The sequence below is a fragment of the Paramormyrops kingsleyae genome, chromosome 10 (assembly GCF_048594095.1).
Source record: "Paramormyrops kingsleyae isolate MSU_618 chromosome 10, PKINGS_0.4, whole genome shotgun sequence".
Taxonomy (NCBI): domain Eukaryota; kingdom Metazoa; phylum Chordata; class Actinopteri; order Osteoglossiformes; family Mormyridae; genus Paramormyrops; species Paramormyrops kingsleyae.
In genome coordinates, this window is record NC_132806.1 from 4,220,461 (window position 1) to 4,246,946 (window position 26,486).

The 26,486-nt window shown below is 39.2% G+C and overlaps 1 protein-coding gene across 1 annotated transcript; it reads left to right on the plus strand.

The window, feature by feature from the left end:
- The first annotated feature begins 21,374 nt into the window (after positions 1–21,374).
- LOC111840490 (uncharacterized) lies at positions 21,375–25,707 on the plus strand. Its single transcript, XM_072717055.1, has 5 exons — positions 21,375–21,808; positions 23,638–23,988; positions 24,312–24,431; positions 25,193–25,239; positions 25,400–25,707. Exons 1-5 carry the CDS (start codon positions 21,502–21,504, stop codon positions 25,523–25,525), a joined length of 951 nt encoding a protein of 316 aa, XP_072573156.1. The 5' UTR covers positions 21,375–21,501; the 3' UTR covers positions 25,526–25,707.
- Positions 25,708–26,486: the final 779 nt, after the last annotated feature.

A 26,486-nucleotide genomic window follows, 5' to 3' on the forward strand; every position in this document is an offset into this window, starting at 1 on the left:
GGGCAGGGCTCGGGCAGAGCGGCGGAAGCGGCCGTGGCTTCCCCTGGGCAGGGCTCGGGCAGAGCGGCGGAAGCGGCCGTGGCTTCCCCTGGGCAGGGCTCGGGCAGGGCGACGGAAGCGGGCGTGACTTCCCCTGGGCAGGGTTCGGGCTCCTTAGGCGACCCGGCCAGGTCCACCAGGAGCCAGAAGACCCTCTCCAGTCTTCGGACCTCCTCCTCCAGAGATGCTGGAGAGAGCTGGAGCAGCTGGTTGCCGGCCTCGGTCAGGGCACGGCATAACCAGGGCGACTGGAGGAGCGTCAGGGTCTGGGACAGTCGCATCCAGACGTCCCGAAGGGTGCTGATCTCCTCCTCCCAGGTCTGGGCGGTGACTTGACCGTCAGGTGGAGCAGGCGTCTTGGAGCCTGGGGATCGTCTTTTTGGCTGGTTCATACTGTCATGGTTCTGGACGACACGGGAACGGGAACGAGGCATGGTGCACAAAGAAAGGGCGGACGACCCACTTGCGGCTCCAGCAAACAAAACAGGGTTTTAATCAAAACAGAAAACACTATAACAATGAAACCAAAAGGACCACGAGGGGTCAAAACTAAAGGGGATAATTAAAGACTTAATATTACAAAACAAAAACTAGGAAGAGGAAAAACAGGACACAGATCTTAACCAAGACAAGCAATAAGACAATCATAGACACGACGCGACACGATGAACCAGCGGGGAACAGAACAAAGGCAGGAACTAATATACTACAAGGGGTAATGACTAACAGGGCAGGTGAGACTGATTAACAAGGACTAGGGAAACAAGACACAGGTGAAACCAATTAACTCAAAGAAACTAACAATCAGGGAAACTAAGAACTAACCAAGAATACATATATCAACACTAGGGAAGTACATAGGAATAACAGGCAGGGGAACAAGAAACAAAACCAAAACTGATTACAAAGCAAACACCAGGAATAATTGAGCATAAAGGAAAACACCAGGGGGCTAAATACAAAAACAGAGGAGGCGGGATTCGAACTCACAACAAGAGGGAACTCAGGACCGAGGGGCAAACAGACAGCACATGCTTAATACATTGAGCCACGAGACCAGACAAGTAACAGGGGAGAAACAAGGACTGACGTATGGACGGGATGACCAGCACCACCTGCTGGTCAAACGGGGAAGGGGCACGGAAGGACCACAGTGGGAGCTGACCCTGACAGAAATGTAGTTTATTTCAAATAGGATAATCCACTTTTTTTTTCCAATAGGTGATATTGAGTCTTAAAAGGTAGCTGTTTACAACTCAACTATGTCAAATTATTGTTTAGAGCTTGAGGCACAAATATCAATTAAAACTATAAATACTGAATAATAAAACAAATTATAGGTGATGTGGATCATGATAGGCAGAGTAATTTGCAAGATTTTGCAGTTTTTCTATTTGTTACCTGGATTTTTCAAGTTCATGAATTGATCATTTCAGAGAAATGGCTGTCTTTGAAATGATCAATTCATTATTTTGATTATCACTGGAAATCTATAATTGGTACAGTTCAGGCCATATAAAGTCAATCCTTTTTTTTTTTTTTTTTGGATGTAATTATCAAAAACCCATCCTCCTCGAAGAGCAGTTCGACATTCTTTTTCTTATTCACAGGACGATTCTGTGGAGAGCAGTGATAATTTCGTTGACGAAATATTTTCGTTATAATTTTCGTCAACGACAAATTTTCACTGACGAAAACGAGACGATAACTAAATAAAAATTAAGTGATGATGACGAAAACTATAATAAAAATATATTGACATTTTCGTTAACTAATAAAAACGAGACGAAAATGTGAGTGAGGGACGTTTTTGGAAATGATCCAATCAGAATTAATCTTGGTGCGTGGCGCGTTGAGACGCACACGCACATTTGAAAATTAAGATACTGATTCACCTTGCGACGCGAGATGCGACAGTACATCTTGCATACATTGGTGGGTGTCTGTCTGACTTAAACTAAAATGACATGGCAATGGCTGGGAGAAAAAGAAGAGAAGATATATGGAATAATTTCACGTTTGATGTCAAGACAAACAAGACCTTGTGTAAACCGTGTGGAGCGGAAATCGCTGGTAAAAATACAACAAATCTAAAGCGACATCTGCAAGGTAATTTTTTCAGGTCATGCAGTATTTGCAATGGCATTACTGCCAAATACAGTTTTTCTTTTAAATAATTTGGAGTTGCACTTTTGCTTTACAGAATGAAGAATGTCATATGCAAGTTCTAAACAATGCATATCTAATTTTTGGTTTTTATGGAAAGACGATATTCCACATATTTAATGAGACTTGGCTTTATTTAATTTTAAGTTAGAATATTTTGTATATTACCACGGTTTAACTAAATTACATTTAAATTAAACCCAATATATTTTAGTCAACTAAATCTACAGTAGATTTAGTCGACTAAAATCTTATGCTTTTTAGTCGACTAAAACTAGACTAAAACTAAAACAAAACAGATGACTAAAATATGACTAAAACTAAAATTGCATTTTAGTCAAAAGACTATGACTAAAACTAAATTGAAATCTGCTGTCAAAATTAACACTGGTGGAGAGAAGGCGAGAGGTCGCTATCCGTGGCTTAGTGGTGTATCTCAGGGAAAAGGAGGAGGATCTCTTCAAAGAGCAGGTAAATCAGACATGACTATACTTTGTGTTAGAGCTACGATCTAATCTATTATTAATTGATTTCTAAATTAATCGGCAACTATTTTGATAATTGATTAATCGGTTTGAGTAATTATTTAAGAAAAAGAAGTCCAAATTCTCTGGTTTTAGCTTCATAAATGTGAATGGTTTCTGGTTTCTTTACTCCTCTATGACAGCAAACTGAATATGTTTGACATTTGAGGTCATCATATTGGGCTCTGAGAAACATTGACATTTTTCACCATTTTCTGACATTTTCTGGACCAAACAACTAATCAGATAATCGAGAAAATTGTTAGTTGCAGCCCTATTTTGTGTTACTCTCATGTATAAGTATGATTACTTAAAACATTTATATTGATTCTGACCTACCAGGATGGTGGCGGGGATATTACCAATGAAGTGATGAAGATTGTAACCAGAGGTGCCATAACGTCTGATCCAGCCAGCGCAAGGATCATACTTGAAGGAACAGAAGTCCTAGCAGACCTGGATGTACCCAGAGCCTGTGCCTTGCTAATGGGGCTGATATATGCACTCAACCTCAGCTACCCAAAAGAACTGAAAAACACTTTTGAAGTGTTTCAAAAGATATTCCTCGAGCTGGATGATCTGAAATCCAGTCCTAAGGTAATGTCACTAAAAAGTAAACTGTTGTACTAAAAAATGTGAAGAGTGAGGCTATACTCAAATTAAACAGGAAATGTTCCACTGTTGTTTGCAATGTGTTGTGTTACATACTGTACAGTAGGCAGTAGGTGTAAAGTTGAGAGTTAAGCATTAAGTACACCTAGTTCAAAATAATGCACTTTAAAAGGATAGCTCGGGTCTTTTGAAGTGAGGCTGTATGAGGTACATATGTATAGTGAGTGTATTACACACAGTAGATGGCAGTCAGTAAGCTCCACCTACGGAGAAGCAGACAGGGGCACGCAAGATGAGCTTTACATCCTAATAAAACTGATGTCAGTTTAAATGTACATTATATCAAGAATATGTTTACTGCTTTATTTTGCTATCAGACAGCCTTTTCTGTGAGGAAAGTGAAGTTCTACTGCTTGTTGTTTCAATCACTCTGGCCCACTAGTGTCCATGGACAAAAACAGCAATTTTACCTGACAGCACACAGGAGTTGCTGGTCTCCTGCTGCCTTGATCAATAAGTGTAATTGTGTTATTTTGTGACTTTGGTGTTAGTTCGGGTTAGTGAGCCTATCGTGCGTGTCGGTGGCAGGAATGTGCTGACTGCTGTCCACTGTGTGTAATACACTCACAATGTACTTCATACTTAAAAAAACCTGAACTATCACTTTAACACAAACAAACTTGAATCAGAGCATGACTGTCAAAATGTTCAGTCTTTTTGAGACAGTTTTACAGGGGTGTTTTATGTCATTTATTTTATGGAGGCAACAATTTTGTCTGCTATTGAAATGTCAATGTCTGGAATGGTGGACTGGTGTTCTAATAAACAGTTTGATCGTAAAACTGGAATTTCAATGTGTAATTTATTGTATAATTGTAAGTTATTGTAAGTTATTAGTACTCAAAAAAATTAAGGTAACAATTTGCATGGATATTTCTGAGTAGAATAAAAGTAAAAAAATAAGGTTTAATAACTAAATGGAGTAATTTTTAAACAATTAAAATTAAGTTGGTTCAACTTAATTAAGCTTGTAGAGGACAAAGCAAATCATGTTGTTTGTACGTAAGTAATAGAGTTTGCCTAACTAGAGAACTCTTGTGGCATTTACGCAATAGTGGCTAAGCTGAAATAACTTAAAAAGATCCATGCAAATTGTTACCTTAATTTTTTTACGTTAAGCCAGCAGATCATTTTTTAGAGTGCATATACTTGAGCTTTTCTTAAATATACTTATAAAAATGAACTACAAGTATACCTCTTTTTCTTAAAGATCTTTAAAACTCAAGATATTAGTATAAACATGGGATACACACCTACAGGGATTATGAAAGGCAGGCTCTCTCCGCAGTTTAAACTTGATGTTGATCTGCACAAAAAGTATCAATATTTCTTTTCAAGATAAAAAATAATGTAAAACTTAAAATTTCGCTGTCTACCACAACCACCACAACCTTTCAACAAGACTGCAACCTAGAATGGATCTGCATGTAAAAGTGGAATAACAACAAATCCAACCTCCAAAGGCAACCGGACACACTTTTGCACACTACTGTCTAACTTAAAGCACATCAAATTTGGTGACAAATCTGATACAAAGCAAATTCCCAATTCTGTGGAGTCAATGGGATAGTCAAAAAACTTTGTGATGTGTCTGTATTCTTTGTAAACAATGTATTCCTCGAACTCACAAATTATTATATTTTGAACCAAGACAATCTTGTTGTTCAACTTTATACACCTGTCCCTCTCTGATGAGTTGATGACAATGTCATCAATTGCCAGTTCTTTGAATTGGGAGACTGTTCCTGTAAAGCCAGATGGAACCGGTCCATCTGAGTGAAGCATTCTAAATTTTTTGTTGGGTTTACATGCTTCCTCATCATTCAAACTGTTTGAATGAAGTTCAGATATTCGGCATACAACTTGTTGCAGGGGTGAGCTAGGTTTTCTAACCATCCCTTTAAATTGTTTTAAGTAGTTCTCATAAGGAAACCCTGATATTAAATCTAAGTGTCCATGCACCTTCACATCATCACTAAGATGAATCAGACCATGAATGTTATAAACTAAAAACCCATGACCATAGAGTTCTCCAAAATGTTTAACAAATGATCTAAGCAGAGTGTTGGCAAAGTCATTTAACAGGAAACAGTATGTTAGACTTGCGAAGATGTATATGCCCACAGACAGCAGCATAAAATTGTGATAAACCTCAGTAGGCAGAAAATCCCTCAAAACTACTGGACCAGTGTAAAGTAAGAACTGACTAAGTTCTGTGGCTTTCCAACGCAACCTCTCATCTAGGCCCCTTGGCCTTCTAGCAAATTCTGAAGGTATATAACTTCTGAGTGCAAGCAGTTTGTCTGAAATTAATTTCACCTGTGTGGAAGAAATACGACAACGTAACTTTCCGCAAGCACCGATCCACAAATCAAGAAGACGACACATCACACCTAAGCATACTAAGTGCATATAGTCATGTGGAAATCCACTGACCATAGGGACAGAGGTTTTACAAAATGGTGAATGCTTTAAATGGTGGTCTTCATCTTCTGCATTTAAAAAAGATATTTCCATTCTCATGTTAGCATCAAGCTCTGGGAATGTCAGCGATTATTAATGTAAATGCCTGGCTGTACACATTTATCACACCCACTGTACCCATTGTGTGACTTAATACCCTTAACGAAGGCTCTCGCTGGCGCATCACATTTTACAGAGCACACAGTCAAAAAAAAGGTCTTGCCATTTACAACAAATCCAGTGCTCATAGATTTCAACTCACAAATCAGATCCTTTAGATATTCTGACAGTGACTGAGGCTTTGAGTTTCCACAGAAAAGAGCAATGAGCACAGGCTTTCTACTGTAACCCTGGAGCATTCCTAAAATTGGCCAAAACTGTATACCTGAACTTTTAAAAATTGGAAGACCATCAATGTTTAATTGTAATTTGAAACTGTGCTGATTCTGAACAACTGATGTCAACTTCTCAAAAAAGCGACTGAACATTTTCTGTATGCCAAAATAATAGAATGACCCACTTGCCAAAGAAGCAACACTATGGCAAGTCTGTGTTTTAAGTAAAGTTCTGGCATCTTTTGGCAAGAAGGGATGATGGAACTTTAGTATAGTCAAAAGGGCGGACAAAGCAATTAAAGAAACACCAAAACGTGTTGCCCAGTCTCTTAAACAACCTGCTAAATCATTGTTAGGAATATTTTCCCCTTGATCAACATGGTTATCTTCATCAAATGATTCACTTTCTTCTAGAGCCCGACTGATTTATCGGCAGGCCGATACTATCGGCCGATATTAGGCATTTTCCAAACTATCGGTATAGGCATTTATAATGGCCGATAAATGAATATTTCAAAAATAAAATAAAAACGGACGAAACACCCTTCAACCATGTCATGAGTGTTGGCGTTGTATAGTTTGTCCACCAGAGGGCACTCTACACCGTCCCTGTTGGCAACACTCATGTATAACACGCCACACATCCTGCAACCTGCTGATCCAGCCAGAGTCGGGCAGAGAGAACCAGTTATCCGCGAGTGAGATCATCGGTGAAGTGTGTTCATGGTGAGCTGGTCACGAGACATACATTGCTTGAATAACAATTAAAAGAACATCCCCATCAGTTCTCTTAACTCAAATAAGCATGACAAAGTTCGTGACTATCATGTCCAGTTTTGCTGCCGTTAAATAAGCCGAGAGTGAAGTGGAATTAGCTAGTAATTAGGTTACGTTGTTACAGTGTGCAGTAGTTGACTGACTGTCCTTTTAACTTTTGACAATGAGACTGAAGTATTTCTTTAATAGCGTGACAGTTATAGCAGTGAGACGTATCATCTCTCCTTGGCCTGTTATATTGAAAATGTATGTATCACATCTTGCAGCATGACATCCAGGTCACCACTACCACCCCAATAAGGCAACGTGCATATAGAGTTAATGCTCTAAAGTGAGCAGCCTTGATGAAGGAGGTGAACTATTTGTTGGAGAATGACATGGCTGTTCCTAGTTCCAGCCCTTGGAGTTCTCCTTGTATCATGGTGCCCAAGCCAGAGCGCTCTGTGCGCCTTTGCACTGATTATCGCCGGTTAAATGCAGTGACGATCCCTGATTCTTTTCCCCTTCCTCGTATGGAGGATTGTATTGATAACGTTGGTTCGGCTATGTTTATTACCAAATTGGATTTACTAAAAGGATATTGGCAGGTCCCTCTTACTCCCCGAGCTTCTGAACTGTCAGCTTTTGTAACCCCTGATTCGTTTCTACAATACACCGTAATGCCTTTTGGTCTTCGAAATGCTCCCGCAACATTTCAGCGTCTTGTGAATATGGTGCTGGGTGATGTCCCTCACTGTTCTGCTTACCTTGATGACCTCGTTATTTATTCTCCGGATTGGTCTAGTCATCTAGCAACGTTAAATGTTGTGTTTGAATGGTTACATGGTGCCTCACTGACTCTCAATTTGGCAAAGTGTGAGTTTGCCAAGGCTGTTGTTAATTACCTGGGACACCAGGTAGGGAGAGGAAAAGTACGACCCCTTGACGCTAAAATCGTTGCAATATCTGCCTACCCTGCTCCCTCCACTCATCGTGAATTACGACATTTTCTTGGTATGGCAGGTTATTATAGAAGTTTTTGCAGAAATTTTTCTGCCACGGTTTCTGTCTTAACCTTTCTCCTCAGCTCAAAGGTGGCTTTTGTTTGGACAACTGAGTGTCAACATGCTTTTGAATGTGTAAAGACCCTCCTGACGAGTGAGCCTGTTCTTGCTGCTCCGGATTTCTCACTCCCCTTTAAGTTGGAGGTGGATGCAAGTGCTGTGGGGGCTGGTGCAGTCCTACTTCAGGAAGACAAACATGGAGTAGATCACCCCGTGAGTTATTTCTCCCGTAAGTTTAGTAGGTACCAACTCGCCTACTCCACTATTGAAAAGGAGACTCTTGCAATGTTGTGGGCGTTGCAGCATTTTGATGTGTATGTGTGCTCTAGCTCTCTCCCGATTGTGGTTTATCCCTTGGTGTTTTTGTCCCGCATGTACAACAACAATCATCGGTTAATGCGGTGGTCCTTAATAGCCGAAATCTATCTTCTAGACATCAGACATAAGAAAGGTATCGATAATGTGATGGCTGATGCTTTGTCTCGCTCTTAACCGGGCTATATTATGTTACTTCGTTTGTTTTTTTGTTTTTTTTTTGTATTTTATGTATGTGTGTGAGCAAACTAGGGGTTTGCTATTTTATGTGGGGGGGTTTTACGTGCCATGTCATGGGCACATACTCTGACCAAGTAAGCTGTTGTTTTTGTTCTATGTTCTTCCTTAGGTTCCCCCCCCCCCAGCCTGATGAGGATTTGATGTCACCTCATTAAGCAGGTGGGGTGGGGGTGGGGTTTTCTGTATATTAGTGCTCTGGACCGAAAGGAACGTTCTTCGGCTTACCTGCTGTTGACCGCTGCTGGTTGAGGTTTTGTTGGGGGCATGCGGGGCTAAGGTAGCATATGCGCGCACCTACATACCTCCCATAGGTGAACACATGTTAGATACACCAGGAGTAGCGGGCGGGCGCCAACCCATGTATGTTTTGGAGGGCTAGGTAGCTATAGCCAGGGCATGTAATACAGATAGGTTAGAGTTTGTAGGGTTAGAGACATTTTTATTCTGTTTGTTGCTTTGGCGCCGTCCATTGTTTCTGGGGTGTTGACCTTAGTATGAATAAAAACTGCTTACAATATTAACATGTCTTTACGTGGTTACTCACAGCACTAGCAGCACTCACGTCAGTACCATCTTTGTCCCCCCCACCCCCCGACCCTAGACCAGGGGGTGGTCTGTAACACCGCCATTTCTCAAACTCGCCTAATGTATACAGCAAACAGCGCTCGCCTCCGGGTCCCCTGACGCCAAGCCGAAGCAGGGGGACCCGGAGGCGAGCGCTGTTTGCTGTATACAAAGGCGCCCAGAGTGCGCGCCTTTGAGGGGGGGTTCTGTCACGCCCGGCTCGTCTGATCCTCGTGTGTGCCACGCCCCCCTCGTTACCTCGTGTTACTTCCCAATTGACATCACCTGTTGCCTGTTATTTTCTGCCTATTCTGTGTATTTAGTCCGCATCTGAGTTAGTTTCCCCAGATCCATCATTAATGTTTGTTGCCGTCTGCTGTCTGCCCTGAATAAACCGCGTTTTAGAGTATTCCCGGCTCTCTTCTCTGATTCCCCGCTTGCCTCACACGCCGAACGTAACACCATTTTTATTGTTTACCATTTGTAAGTTTTTGTTCTTGTTGATATTTTGTTCTGAAGTAACTTTAAGTATTTATTTAGCTTTAAATAAACTTGGCAAAATTGCACAAACTGATTCAAATCTGTTCAGAAATGTTTTTTGGCTGAAATCCTGTTTTTGTTCTTTAGAACTATATTTTTACAAAGGAAAATAGTTTGGTTGTACTGTTCAGTAATTTGAAAAATAGTAAAATCTATATCATTCAAACCAGTATAAATATTGTGGTAAAATCGAAATCGTGATTTAACTGTAAAAAAATCGTGATATGATATTTTTGCCATATCGCCCACCCCAATAAAGCACATTTATACACAGCTTACACTGACCAGTGGCCTGTACTATGAAGCGGGGTTACTGGCTTATCGGGGTAACAATTCAGATTTAAGGTAGTCTGGGCAAAATATAAGTGAGCGAATATTTAGTCCATTTAAACTGTGGTACCTTAAATCCGACAAGTTACCCCGATAAGCCAGTAACCCTGCTTCGTAGTACAGGCCACAGATTGCTGTACAGAGTATGATTAAAAGAAAACACAATAATAATAAAAGTATAAAAAATAGGAGAGGTACAGCATAGTTGCTGTACAGAATTTATTTGACAAAGGCTGATCCTATGTCATATGTTTTGGTCTCACTTTGTTGGCTTATAAAATATTTGTTAAAATTTATAGCAGATGCGAGGGACCTACGTGTGACTGCACCGCAGTTCCTAGCTATGGATGCACAGGACCGCCAGAAAGCTCTTGACAAACTAAAACAGAATTATGACCTCGATCCCTTTCTTTTTTTGTTTCAGTACAAAGAAGGTATGGAACACTTTCTTTAAAGCTGTGTTGAGAATCAGCACATCCGGGTCAACGTTTTTATTGCCTTAGAGGTGAATCACAGTGTCCATCACTAGTCTTTATTTAAAGTTAATTTTTAATAGCTTTGCTTTAATAATTATATTTGTCATGCCCGGCCCGTCCGATCCTCCTGTGTGTCACGCCCCCTCAGTTACCTCGTGTGAAACCCTGATTGTAACCAGCTGTTTCCTGTTTTGCTTGTTTAGTCCTGTGTATTTAAGTCTGCGTTTCCCCAGATCTGTCATTGACGTACATGTATGTACCGTGCTGTCCTGTCTAGTCCGTTTTATCCCCATTAAAACTACGTATGTGGATCATTGTCTGCCCGACTCGTGATTCCCCGCTTCCTGCCTGCTTGCGGAACACCGGTGATCACAATATTATTCTAATAAAAATAGTTCAAAGTAGACTGAGCCAGTTTTGTTTGTTAGTTTGCTAAGTTTATTACGTGGTTGCGATGAACAATATTGTTATTAGTTTTATTCTTTTTTTTTATTCCACTCACTTTTTCTAGACGTTTCTACAATTGTTTCGGAAATGCGTCTCTAGTTATTCAATGCAATTGTTTATATTTTATATTTAAATATTTATATAATAACACTGTTACTTTTCCAGCCCTATGGAAATGGTGTCACGCCCAGGTCCGTACAATCCTAGTGTGTGCCACGCCCCCTCATTACCTACGCGTGCTACCCCGATTGTGATCACCTGTTTCCTGTTATTTCGGCTTGTTTTGTTTATTTCAGTCCGCGTTCAAGTCTGTTTCCCCAGTGGCCTGTACTACGAAGCGGGGTTACTGGCTTATCGGGGTAACTTGTTGGATTTAAGGTAGTCTGGGCAAAATGTAAGTGAGCGAATATGAAGTCCATTTAAACTGTGGTACCTTAAATCCGACAAGTTACCCCGATAAGCCAGTAACCCCGCTTCGTAGTACAGGCCACTGGTCTGTCATTGACGTTGTTGCTGTGAGCTCCCCTGTCTGCCTTGTTACCCAGAATAAATCCCTTTTGACCGTATTCACGGCTCATTCACCTGCTTCCCGGATCGCCCGGACTCGCATCGTGACAAATGGATACATTAGTGTTTAAGCTACCTTTAAAAACTCTGGGAAAAATGACAATTTCACACCGAAATATTAAAATTAACATATGCTAATAATGTCCCTTCCTGTACACTTAAAATACATTACTATCATCCATTTCCAATGTTAATAATCTAATTAAAATCTATCACCGAAACAAGAAGTATATATACTTCAAAAGACTAGATTACTGTTCAGTTGAGTTAAAGTCTGGGCTGTGTGTGATATCTGGTACTGCCTGTCAGTGCTCGATGTGTGCAGGCTGCACGATCAGGTCCCTGCATGCGTACTCGGAGAGACGCCATGTTGCTGTGTGCTGGCTGCACGATCGGTTCCGCGCATGCGCCGCCATGTTGCTGCACGATCGGTCCCACAAAACGCTTTACGGCAGACAGCGCGTTTCCGGAACTGCACATACCGGACTGTCTATAGCGAAACTCTAAAGCAATATATATATATATAATTTTGGAGAGCGTTTAAAGGCAGTCATATACATATATATATATATAAATCGTGTCTGTGTGATATGTATATGTTTGTTGCATCACCGTATCACAGTTCACACACTGAGATGAAATTAAACATCTATCTTTATGGATTACAGATTACAGGAAAATGTGATGTTTAGGCATTTATAATTCATTCTTTTTACATAAGCCACAAAAATGATTATAAGCCTACATTGCTTAAGCAACATTTATTGACACAACCGTTGACATAATTAACACCATATATCACCAAAAGACTACACTTCACATATAGCATTGACTTTAAGGCCCCGCTGGTCAATACAAGCTTGGAGGAAAACCTCCATGTTCTTAAATCCAAACACAAAAGGGTTCTTAGCTTGAAGGTCTCCTTCCTCTAGCAGCACCCTCAAGGCCTTTTGCTGGTCCTCTTTGCTCATCTGAAGAAAAGATGGCTCTTCAACAAGACTGGTGAACATCCCCTTGTTGCTGCGAACCCACTCTACAGCTAGAAGGAGATCCTTTACAATGGTGGGCTCCTCCTTCAACAAAGCAAAATAGCTGATGTTGGCATTACCATAAGATTAACTGTTGGTATGACACTACCATACATGAGTAACAACAACAGACAAGCTAGTTGAGTTGCCTTGTGTATGTCTGCGGGGCAGCCTAACAAGAGGCTCTAGTGCTCCAGCCATCAGTGCCTTTGCCTCATCTGTCCAAAAGGCAAAAAGGCGCTGTCCATGCCTTTCGAATATGCAAAGTAGCTGTAACATTTTGTGTCATCATAAAGCAGAGCAATGTTTTTCCTTTTAAAAGTTTGCCTACCCTTCAATGGAGAACCTCTCCATGAGCTGAATGCACCACCACTCGCGAATAGATCAAATCTCTCCCTGTAATACATATGGAATGTTGGTGAAATGCGATGCAATTTGTGTTTACCAAAGTTATGTGAATTACAACTTACTTTCGCAAAGTTAAATGGAGAACCAGTGCAGATGCAGAGGGCATACTGTGTAATAATGAGAAATGTAATGATTAGAACAACTTAAGACAACAAAAAAAAACTGCATGTGTTTACCATTAGCATGAAGATACTGCAGCAACTGCTGTCTGCTGCCTGCAGGGGAAATGACTGGAAAGAGAGTCAGTTATTCAAATATGGTAATTCAAATATTACTTTCCATGTCCTACTTTAATCCCAAACTCCAAAAGTCTTCTCGTGTTAGGCAGATGGAGCCATCCCGCACAATAAGCTCTTGTGCCGGACGTGTCTTATCAAGGGCATATTTCAACTAAAAATAAAAAAAAAAACTAGCAATAATGACAACATTAATTGCTTCATTTACAGCTTTACTTTGTCTTAATGTTTAGGCAACATCCATCAAAACAAATTCCTTATATATGCAATCATACATTGGCAATAAAACTTATTATGTTTCTGAGGACACTTATGTAATGCATTGTGCCCAAGAAGCAGACTAACATACTGTAAATGAAAAGTTATAGATTTGTCACTTACAAGTTCATTTTGGAGTGGCCCCAAATCATTGAACCACAGAGGACCATGGCTAGCATACTGATGGTCTGTCAACTGTGCACTTGCTGCATACTCTTTGTCCCCAGGGTCCTCTATGCGAGTTTTGCCATGACCTTGCATAATACAGTAGGTAGAATTTTACTGTCGCTTGTGTAAAGACTAAAAACTGTAAAATAATAAAATGACAAATGCAATTAATCTAACCTTTGAACTTGTAGTAAGGTCTCAGTCTGGACATGTTCAGCACCTGGAAGACGCCACTTCCCTTTCTTGTACTCGCCGCACCTTTAGCTGACACTGCAGTAAGTATAGACGGTCCTTGGTGCCTCCCACGCAGAGTGTGTCTCCCACTCTGCGTTTATTGGGCTTCTCACTCATCAGCACCTCATCACCGGCCTCCAGGGAACACTGTCTCACTCGCTTACCTTTTCTTTCAGAAAAGCTTTTTTTCTGTGCTTGCTCAATGTTGCTAAGAACCTAAAGGATCAGTGAAAATAATTTAGTATACTACAGTACAGCACATACAGTTACAGATGTCATATACAACACCCACCTTTTCATTGAGGGCTTTAATGGCAGTCAGTCTCTGCTCAAGTTCATCCTCCGAGTTTTTTTCTAGCGGTCTCTTTTAGAGGGCCAATAAGGTCCATTCCAACCACTTCCCATGCTTCCTTAACCTGTAAAAATATGTACTACCACATGAAACAAAATGTGGTATATGTATTACCACATTAAACAAAAGTCTTTACATAAAAACTGTGCATTAGACAATACACTATACCTTGATTGGATGCAGAATCGGTGTCACTGTCTTAATTGGGTCGTTCAGTTGACAGCGATGACAACATTTGACCTGATGCAGGGAGCCATTGTTTAAACGGAAATTAAGTGTTATGCATATTAAAAATTCAAAGCCCATAAAATGTTAAATCTGAGGCTGAATAAAAAGTAAATTGTACAATGATTGAAATGTTGATGTTCAGTTTAATCCAATATAACAATCTTTACTAGGGCTGTCAAAATTAACGGGTTAACGCGGATTAATCCATCATCATGATTAATCTGATAAAAAATTTTAACGCAATTAACCCATCTGCAGCGCAGAATGATTCAAAATCACTGAAATGTCTCTGTCAACCCATTTCGGGTAGTTTTAGTGCGTTCCATTTCGCCTCGGAACTTGTACTCCGAGTCGGATTCCGGAGTTTTGACTACATTTCCGGAAGTGACTACATGCGCTCCCATTTCTCAGACATCCGAGAAATATCTCGGAGCAGCACAGAGGATCCCAAGTTCAGAATCCAAGATGGCTGCGCCCTTTATCAACAGAAGGGAAAGTTGTAGTCTTATACTGTTTAAGCACTACTTCTCATTTGTGGCTCATTAAATCGGTCACACACGCTATACCGTCCAACTTATCTGTGGATGTGTTGCTATGGAGTTTTATACGTAAAGCACCGCACGTAATGTGTCATCAACTGATATTGCTAACAATGGCAATTAACCGGGCTAGAATTGGACTTCATGATTAGTTGGATTATTTGTCGGATTTACAGTAGTTTGTGCTAATTGTAAGCGAACGAAGATAAAGACCATTTAAACTGAGGTACCTTAAATCCGACAAGTTATCCGGTTAAGCAAAAAATCTTGCTTTTTTATATGGGTCCATGGTATTGCACTTCTGTGGAACATGGAATGCATCCGACTCATGTTCAAGATGTTCAATAAACATGTTAAGTGCATATATATTCCCTTTTTTCTTGAGTCTGTTTGCTCATACAAAATTAAATGTGATTAATATAGATTAAAAATGAATGATATTTAATCAAAATTAATCCACAGGAACCCTGTGATTAATCTGATTAAAAATTTTAATCATTTGACAGCACTAATCTTTACCAAATCTTTCTTGAGACTGGACCAGTAATATCCAGCAACCACCCTGTCTCTGGTGCCCCTCACACCATTGTGGTTGCCAGTGCCAGGATTGTTATGGCACTCCTCCAGTACTGCCTCCTTTTGCTCATCCGACAGGACTACCAGCCTCATGTACTGCCTGCTGGGGCCAGTATCAAATAACTGATTGTCTGTTGGTTTGAGATAAAAGAAAAAGCTGCTTCACTGAATTCCCATAGCATAACATTAATATTACACAGTAGATATAAATCACTTTAGCTTTGCATCTAACTGGAATACTAAACACTGACCACTTGAAATTATGGTGTCAAAAATGTTATTAAAAGACATCAAAACTACTGAAGAATGTGGGCTGGAAATCACATACCACGTACGACAGTATAGGACACTGATCATCAACTGGCAGCCCGCGGGCCGAATCCGGCCCACTGAGCCGTTCAATCAGGCCCGCGACTGGATTCCAAAATTGTGAGGATCAAAAAGAAAATAGTGGTCCACACTATTAAAACAACTAAAAATAACAACAACTGAGTCTCTTGTCAGAATAACCACCATTTATGACTATATTTATTGAGTTGAGGCAAAATATCTATCACTCCTAGTGGTTGACTGTGGTATAGGTATGGGAGCTTGAATCAAATGCCTTCAGTTTTGTAATGAAATGGAAAAAGTATAAACATTAAACCTAATGTTAAGCCAAAATTAGATTTTTATTTGATTTTCTTCTTGGGGGTCTGGCCCCCAAGTAAACTGGTAAAACTCTGGCCCTCTGACAAATATAGTTGATGACCCCTGGTGTAGGACATTTTTACACAAATTCATGGTTCATAGAACCTATATTTTATTAAATCTAATTTCATTCATAATGATTATATGCAATAGTGTCTAGTGTTATTGCAAAACACTCCAAACCTGTTTCTATTAAAATACATGTGATTGATTATAAGGTTACAATGCTGTTACCTTTTAAGACATAGTTTGCTGCCACCTGGGTGACTTTCTTTCTCAAATCTTTGTCCAACTGTGGACAAAATTTTCGGCTCTAGAGATAATCTCAGAGGGCTGCATAAAACTCAGACATCATCGCTGGCTTCCAACGCAGGGAAACCGATCGTGTAGCCGGCGCACATCGGGCACTGACACTGCCTCCATGGCATAGGTTTGCATAATGTCATGTCCGGACTCACTTGTGGAGGTCACGCGTTTCCGGGCCTCCTGGTGGAGATCACATGTTTCCGATCCTCCTGGTGGAGATCTGTAGCCAGACCCTTCTCGTTTTCCCCGGCAAGCAAGTCTCCATGTCTTTTTCTGCCCCCGTGATGCCTTGGTCCGCCCGTCGCCACAATATTTCAGGATCCTACTAATGAAAATGAGAAGACCAAAGAGTGTTAACATCTTTCTGGTTTCACTTGTTTAGAATAAACTGCTATGCTGCCAAGTGAGAGGTCATGAACATAAGAACATAAGAAATTTACAAACGAGAGGAGGCCATTCGGACCATCAAGCTCGTTTGGGGAGAACTTAACTAATAGTTCAGAGTTGTTAAAATCTTATCTAGCTCTGATTTAAAGGAACCCAGGGTTTTAGCTCCCGCTACACTAGCAGGAAGACTATTCCATACTCTAACTACAGTACATGCTTTGTAAAGAAGTGCTTCCTCAGATTTGTTTTAAAATGTTCTTCCGCTAGAGTGGTTGTGGTTGTGATGAAAGGGCAGGAAATAGAGAGGTACAAGATCAGGCTGATATGATTGGCTGTTCACACAGGAATTTAAGTAATAGTGAAAAGGCATTCTAACCTGCACTTACGTGATATTTATTAATTATTCCTTGATATCCAGTTAAAATAATAAAATTTTGATACCAAATTAGATATACGTATAGAACAATTAGATAAATAGGAACAGATACTGAGCAATAAAGGTCTTTGTACAGAGTGCTGAGACACTTTGAGAGAGCATTCACTAATCATCTCCCTCAGACAAGCAGAGCACAGTCAGTCTCTTGTTATCAATCTGATAATAGACCAGCGTTTCTCAAATCAGTCCTTGGGCATATATCAATTTCAACAGTACAGAGTAATACATTACTGTATGTACTGTAAGTTGTTGACAAACCATTGTCATTGCGATACAAAAAAGAAAAAAACAAGACTGGTTTACAGCACCGCATAGCATAAATGGAAAAAAAAATAAAAATTAGAAATGCAAATGGGAATAGGAAACAGCACTAAAGCAGAACTATACATTAGGCGCTGTATAGAGAATTACAGTGCAGTTTTTTACACATACTGACGCTCCTGTCTGTCCAGCCACAGTGTCTCATCCAAATCACAATAGATATCTCCCCTTGCAATGCGGGGCATAAAGAATCTTTTGGAATGTCATATCTGCCTCTGCAGGCATCTGCTGTAATGTCCTCACTTGCTGCATCCATGTCAGCCAGCAGGGAGTAGCGGTCACTCCATTGTCAGAAAGTGTAACTCAGTGTTGTGCCTGGTCAATATATGCTTTACAAATGAAGGTTCATGAGATGCACCTATGAGCTATATTAGAGAACTGGTTGATGATTGGTTGATTTAACCATTCAAACATTCCCCTCCATTGGTGAAACTCAAGAGTCAACTGTCAGATTATGAGAACCGGTTCAACCATTTTGAATGTGATGATTTATACAATGAACTATTGTCTGGATGTTTGGGAGGGCGGTAAGAATATTCAACAGAGAACCAGAATAATATATTTTGATCAGCATGACATAAGCAACAGATCATGTAGGATACAGCATATTGTTGTACATAACTACTGTATTTACATGAATGTGCCAAACCACTTTGGACATTTTAGCAAATTGTCCAAAAGAATGAGGCATTGTGTCACGATCACACGGCGTGACACGTTGCTTTTATGATGAGCACAAATGACTCAATGATGTAGAGTTTGACAAGTAGTTCTGATCTAAGAAATGTAGCAAAGCGACTGAGATAAATTATGAACACACTTGATAATTAACCATTTATCAGCATGTGAACAACGCCATCTGCTATTTAAAGAGTAGCCTACTGTAATACAAGGTTGAAATCTTGCAAGTATTCTTATGAACTTATTGTGAGGATTGGGATCGGAAAAAAGAGAAAATCTCGTGCTGGTAAAAGTGCCCCGGAGACTAAAATTGTAATGTGACTGTATGCTTCAACCAGAGAGTGCAGCACACAGGTGAGCGTGCAGAGACATTCATCTGCGCACTATACGAAACGCGGACTAAATACAGAGGTCTAATGACAACTGTCACGACCGCAAGTTGGCGAGCCGGGAAGCAGGCGAGTGGAGCCGAACTTACGGGTAAAAGGGGTTTATTCGGGGCAGAATGGCGACAAACATCGAACATGACATGACACCACACGAAACTTCAATGACAGATCTGACGGGACTGGACTCGGACGCGGACTAAGTACACAGGACAGGCTGGAATGAACTAGACACAGGTGGGAACAATCAGGAGTTGATGAGGGGGCGTGGCACACACGAGGATCGTTCGGAGCTGATCGTGACAACAACAGCCAGAAACAGCTGATCAGACGGGGCTTCCACATGGGGTAAACGAGGGGGCGTGGCACGCGGAAGGAGCAGACGATCGGGGCAGGACACATTGTTTTTTTTAACTTTACACATTGTTTGGATACATTTATTTTCTTACTTTACAAATCACTGTTTTGATAAATGTGCTTAGATGTGTTTAGTACAGTATATGCTCTTCTTGTTTTATCCGGTTCATTTTGTGTTTAAATGCTAAAAAAAACATATTTAGGTGTAATTTTTTGGGGGCCGGGAACCAATTAATTGGTTTTCCATTATTTCTAATGGGGAAATTCGATCACAACTCGAACTTTTTAGGATTCGATCCAGAGTTCTGAACGGATTAAATTCGAGTTCTGAGGTACCACTGTATATGTATTCAGCTAGTTTTAACATGCAGGATGCTATCACAGCGAATGCGAGGCTTAGACTGAAGTGTTTCCCTTTGTTTCCGCTGAGAGACGTGCAAGTTATCTTAGGTCGGCGTTCATGGTTTGACTTCTGAGATTCAGATCGAGTTCTAGGTAATTTTTTTTCGAACTGGTTGGTTCGACTTTTAAGAAATTCGAGTTCTAATGAGTTCAAGAACTGAGGTACCACTGTAATCTATGGCTTTTTTGCAGCCAGTCCATTTGTGTGGTGCTGTTTGTTCGAATTGTTTTGAGAAATGCAGTTACAGTTTTGCAGATGTTAAGGGTGATTCCAGAAATGTACCAAAGCAACTGAGAAAAACTGCAATGTTGCTAGACAGTGGCAAATAAACTGATTCACTATTTACTCTCATGTACAGCACTTAAAATGCTTGCTCTAAATGCAAATGTGTAAATGTAAATGTAAGCAGTAAAGCTACAATTTAAGTTCTGTTTGCATGGTGGAGAGAATATTTGGTAACGCTTTACATTAAGTGCACCTTCATAATGCATTCATAGAACATTCAGTGCACCTTCATAATGCATTCATAGAACATTCATAAGCAGCATGCAAGTACACCTTAACATCGTTACATCCCTTAACAGCTTTAATATACATTGATAACAAACATTACATGATTATACAACTATAATGTTTGTTATTATTATATAATGTTTGTTATTAATGTACACTCACCTAAAGGATTATTGTGCCCTGGATGTGCATCCCACAAATCTCCATCAACTGCAAGATGCTATCCTATCAATATGGGCCAACACTTCTAAAGAATGCTTTCAGCACCTTCTTGAATCAATGCCACATTGAATTAAGGCAGTTCTGAAGGTGAAAGGGGGTCAAACACCATATTAGTATGGTGTTCCTAATAATCCTTTAGGTAGTGAACTTTTTGTAAACCGTAGAAATGGTTGTGCGTGAAAATCCCAGTAACTGAGCAGATTGTGGAATACTCAGACCGGCCCATCTGGCACCAACAACCATGCCACGCTCAAAATTGCTTAAATCACCTTTCTTTCCCATTCTGACATTCAGTTTGGAGTTCAGGAGATTGTCTTGACCTGGACCACACCCCTAAATGCATTGAAGCAACTGCCATGTGATTGGTTGATTAGATAATTGCATTAATGAGAAATTGAACAGGTGTTCCTAATAATCCTTTAGGTGAGTGTATATTGCAGCTGTTAAGGGATGTTAGGATGTTAAGGTATACATACATGATGTTTATGAATGTTTTATAAATACTTAATGAATACATTATGAAGGTGTACTGAACGTTTTATGAATGCAATATAAAAGCATTATGAAGGTGCAGTTAATGTAAAGCATTACCCAATATTTAAACTGTCTTCTAAGTATGATTAGAAGATCTAATGCTTTGGAAAACTTAAAAACTGAGAGACTGTCTAATGTGAGATTGATAACAAAAGACTGTGCTGAGCTTGTCTGAGAAAGACGATTAGCAAATGCCCTCCCATAGTGTCTCAGCACTTCGTACAAAAAAATTCATATGCTCAGTATCTGTTCCTCTTTATCTAATTGTTCTCATTTTAACTGGTTGTTAAGGAGTAAATTAATAAACATCATGTAAGTGTAGGTTAGAATGCCTTTTCACTATTACTTAAATTCCTGTCTGAACAGCCAATCAGATCAGCCTGATGTGTATCTTGTACCTCTCTGTTTCCTGCCCTTTCACCTCGACCACGACCATGACCTCTCATTTAGCAGCAGAGCAGTTTATGTTAAAGAAGTGGAACCACAAAGATGTTCAGACTCTTTGGTCTTCTCATTTTCATGAGTAGGGTCCTAAAATATAAATTATGAATTATTATTTTATTTTAATATTTTCATAGGTTTGTATGATGTGATCAGTGGAATAACTATTTGGCCATTTAATCTTCATCATAGTTAATAGTTATTTTGCTTACTGTTATGATGTATATCAGGTTTATTTGTGTTTTTCTGTTTTTCCAGACACTGCACTGGCTGTGGATGTTGTTCAGCCCAGTCTCCTGATGAGGGTTGAGCTTGGAGACAGTGTGACCCTGACATGCTTCTGTCCAGAAGATGGTTCTTTTGCTGTTTGGTTTAAGCAAGCTGTTGGTCAGAAGCCCCAGCTCATGGCGAAGGCAGTTGATCTTTTATCTGGTGAATTTTACAAGGAATATAAAAATATAAAACGTTACTCCTTACAGAATGCAAAGGGGAGTTTTAACCTCACCATTTCTAATGTGGAGCCGTCAGATTCTGCAGTGTATTATTGTGCTACTGTGTTTCTTCATGAGGTCACCTTTGGGAATGGAACCTTTGTCATAATCACAGGTAAATGAGATTCCAGATATTTTTGAATTTGCTTTTTTATACTGTCAGTAAGATTATTCCCTGTAAAATATTTTTGATAGTTGAGTTGTGTGTCAATATAAAATTAGACACCTTATTGTCTGTTTTGCTCCATAAATGTTTTTCTAAGCAACATTAAACAAATCATTTATTATTATTATTATTATTATTATTATTATTATACAGTTTGTTACATCTTGCTTGCTGTCAGTAATATTCAGCCAAAAGCCTAACCTTCTCTTTATACAGATGTTAATGTTACACATTGCAGCCTCTTTAAAACAAGTGAAATAAAAAATGTTTGAGTTGCTATATATAGGACTGTGCAAAAATCTTAAGCAACAAAAGAAAATTATTTTTCACGTTATTTATCTGAGCAGTCAGTGTATACTTTCTCTGAAAAAAAACATGATTTGACATAAAAATCATGGATGTGCACCATTCAGATCTTATTCGAGAATGGCCCTTAAATTTCAGTTCATTTTGTTAATCTGAATTAAATTTGAATTGTGGTTGAAAACAGGATGTGGCATTGCAATTCATATTTGAATTTAAGGAAGTTGAATGAAAAAGGATTTGGATTCAAATAAGTTCATATATGTACTGTAAGTGTAGTTTTTAACTATACAGTCTATTATTTAAATATGAATTACACATAGACACATTAACATTATGTATCATTATTATAAAAATTTAATTTTGTTCAGAATTAAATAATGTAACATTTGAAGTGTCACCTAAAATAATAATTAAACTGTCATTTTGTGTACCATGGTGGATCTGCTCATAGGAAAAGCTGAGTGTCTCTCCTCAAACGTCAGTGTTGGCTGCAGTGACTGCAGTTTCTAACCTAAGAAACGTCCCAAACTCTTTTACTGCATCAAAAGTCAAACTAGTCCCTATTCCTGTCATGAAAGCTTCACATAATGTCAGTGTTACCTGAGCCAACCATGTTTATCAGAGGATGCCAACCCTTTGGCTGCAGCTTCCTCTGCACATGCTGAGAGAGTCTTCAGTGTAGCAGGAAAAGATTTCAGGCCAGAACATTGCAAATTAAATTGTAAATCTTTTGCAGATATTATGCTGACTAAATGTCTAATTTTTCATTATTATTGAATGTGTATTGGAATAAAGCATAATTGCATTTGCCATGACATTTTGCTTTTTGATGTAGTGCTGTGGTTGATCGGAAAAACGTACTTTTCTACGCATAAGAAAATAAATAGGAGCAACTAAATGAAACCAAGTAATTCCTTGTATAGTTTTTATTTAGTGCTAAAAAAGAGACAAACTATTAATCAGCAAACAGCAACAAGGAAAGATAATACATTTTGCTCTTGAGTCAAACCATGCAGGTACTACAGCAGAAATACAAATATTCATCAACAGCTACATATGCAAAAACAATAAATACCTTCCTGTGGAAAAGGGGCAACATAAAGCAAATGGATATTGATAGAATCATGAAAATTATGCAAATATAATGTACACTTTACACACTTAATTTTTTGAAGTGAAAAGGATTAAATTCTTCCAATTCAAATTCCAATTCATGAATGTAATGAGGCACAGTTCATAAATTCTGAATTTCTCACAATCCTGATAAGAATATATACCAATAAAGGGTAATACAATAAAAAAAAACAAGAATTTGTTTTTTTCTCCAAGAAGTTGGTGATTTGTTGGATGACTATAAGAACACCATTTTGGTTACCAAACCTCTCCAAAATCAATAAGAATAACCTTTGAGGATCTGCATTTTCCATTTTTTCTCTCAAATGGCTGTCATCATGCACATTTTGCCTTTTTAGGTGAAGACTCCAACAGCAGGACTGTGGTACAGCAGCCTGTGTCTGACACAGTGCAGCCAGGAGACTCTGTGAGCCTGCAGTGTACAATAGAGACTGGGAGCTGTGCAGGAGAACACAGTGTTTACTGGTTCAGATATGGATCAGGAGAATCCCTTCCAGGAGTCATTTACAGCCACGGAAACAGGAGTGATGAGTGTGAGAAGAGCCCTGAGGCTGGATCTCCTACACAGAGCTGTGTCTACAGCCTCCCCAAGAGGAACCTCAGCCCCTCTGATGCTGGGACTTACTACTGCGCTGTGGCCATGTGTGGGGAGATGCTGTTTGGGAACGGCACACAGCTGCATATGGATGGTAACACCCAGTGGGGAGAGTATATCTACTTCTGTTGTGCTTGTATTGCTATTAAGACATGGACTTATTTATTTTGCTTTTTTAATGTAATGTAATTTTTTATTTATGCACTTAATTACACAAATATTAATTTAATAATTATTGGAAATATTACTTAATACAAATAGTTAAACTGCAAAATACCAAAAGTTCATATTAAAAATTGACTACTTAAAAAACAACTGCTGTAATTTCTTATAGATTTTATCTTTAACTAATGTAATCTATGCAAATGGAAAATGTGTTTCTATATCATTATGCTGAAATCTATTTCTTTGTTATAGGCTATCAGAACCTGCTGGATCCTCTTTACTCTGGCTTGCTGATAGTTTTATCTTGCAGCATTATTCTGAACGTTGCCCTCATTTGTATTAGATGTAAAATGACCTGTACACACTGCGCAGGTACGCTGCCCGGCTTTATGTACTCAGAAGAAGGACAAAAAATATTGTTCAAATGACTGATGTGCTTATAACAAAACAGAACTCTTTAATACTAGATAAAATTTTTCGCATTAAAACCACTCTCGTGGGAGACACAATATCCCTTATTAAAATCTTACCTAATTTATTTAAATATCTTTAGTATTTTGCAAAATATACTGAGATATACAACACATGTTGCAGTAAGTTGCATATCAATAACATTTATTAGTCTGCCTGGCCCTCCTGTCCCCTCCCCAGTGTGGCCCTAATGAGCCACTCCTGTTGCTCGTTGTCCCCTCATTAGTCGTTGTATATGCCTGTCACTGTGCCTGTCACTGTGCTCATCTTCCCGGATCTCGGTCTGACCCTGAGCCTTTCCCCTGCTTGTTCCCTGTTCTCCTGTTTTGATTCCTCGTGTTTTGTTTTCCCCATAACTGTTAATGTTTTGCCTAATAAAGCCCGTCTCTGTTCACCTTACGCCAGCCCACATGTTGTTCCTTTCCTTGTCGTGACACTTCAAATCTCTTGAAATCTTCTTTATAGCAATTCTACTATATGTAATATATCATAACAAACAACACATATCCAAACATGCACACTGAAATTGACAGAAATAATTTTTACTTTGATTTTGTGACAAAAAGTATTGTAAATTCCCTCCAAATTTAGGAATGTTATCCAACCACTGAATTATATTGTGTGCAAAATATATATGTTAATGTATCATATATTTTAAACAGATCAGAAAAACAGTGATGTATCGAAAGTGGAATGGTCACATAAGCAGGTATGTAATAAATATTTCAAACAATCAATAATCAGTAAAAATAATTTTAAACAGCAAACTGATTTCCATCCTGGGATCAGCATTTTAAATGCTATTTGTGCATATAAGTAATAGCAAACCAATTTTCATCCATCCTATTCTGCCATCTTTGTCTCCACAGTGCCATGACGAGGACACACTGAATTACGCTGCCCTGAACCTTAAGAACCCAAAACCCAGGAGACAGAAGAAAGACGGGAATAATGACACTCTGTATTCTGACCTCCGCTACAGAGAGTATGAATAAAAATGCTTCTCATTCATGTTAGTTATACAGAGTGTTCAGGGTGTAGCTTTAATAATGTTCAGAAGGAGAGCAGGGGAGCCAGTGCATCTGAGACTGGATCACTGGATTTTACGGTGCACCAGTGCTGAGTTTGGTGTCAGTGTCTTTGGGGTGCATTTTTACTGGAAGTACAAATGTTCAGGCCAGACTGGGATCTGAGGGAGGGGGAGAGGGGAGCCACAGAGATTATTTCCTCATGACTTGGGGGGAATAAGTGGCTTTAATGTTGTGGAAAGGTTGAGTCGCAGCAATCAGTTCTTTAATGTCACACATGCTTACTTGTCTCCCTTGTATACCATGGTGAATGGTTAGGGGCAAATGCACAGGGACAGATAGATGATATTAAACAGATGAAAAAAATTGAACGAAAATTTAAAGTGTTTTTAGATTACATTTTTCATTTAATTATCTGTACTGTATATATTTTTGGAAGATATACCTGTATAAATACCTGTGTCATTAATAATGATGTGGATAATTAAGAAAGAGGAGTTTTGTTTTTTGTTCCCTGTCCTGTTATTTGGCTCACAAACGTATACACACACACACACACACACGTGTGTGCACGGGTGCACAATGCTCATTATGGATATAGGTTACACCCTCAAGGTGCACTATGGTTTATTGTTAATTTAATTTAATTTTATTTATATACATTTTATTTTAGTACATCTGCTCCTTTCACATAATCATACTGTTTAATGAAACACCAAAAGAAATATATATTGAGCTGATGTGTAACTTGTGTTGGAAAAATATCCGAAGGTTGTGAATGTGCCAATCCTGTTTTAAATTAAGTTTAGGGTTTGTATGGGAATAATATTTCACTCTCATTACAGCATCCACTTTACAATATATACCATCCATCCATCTTCATGCCCAGGGTGGGGGGGCTGAGCCTGTCCAAGGCTGCACAGGGCAC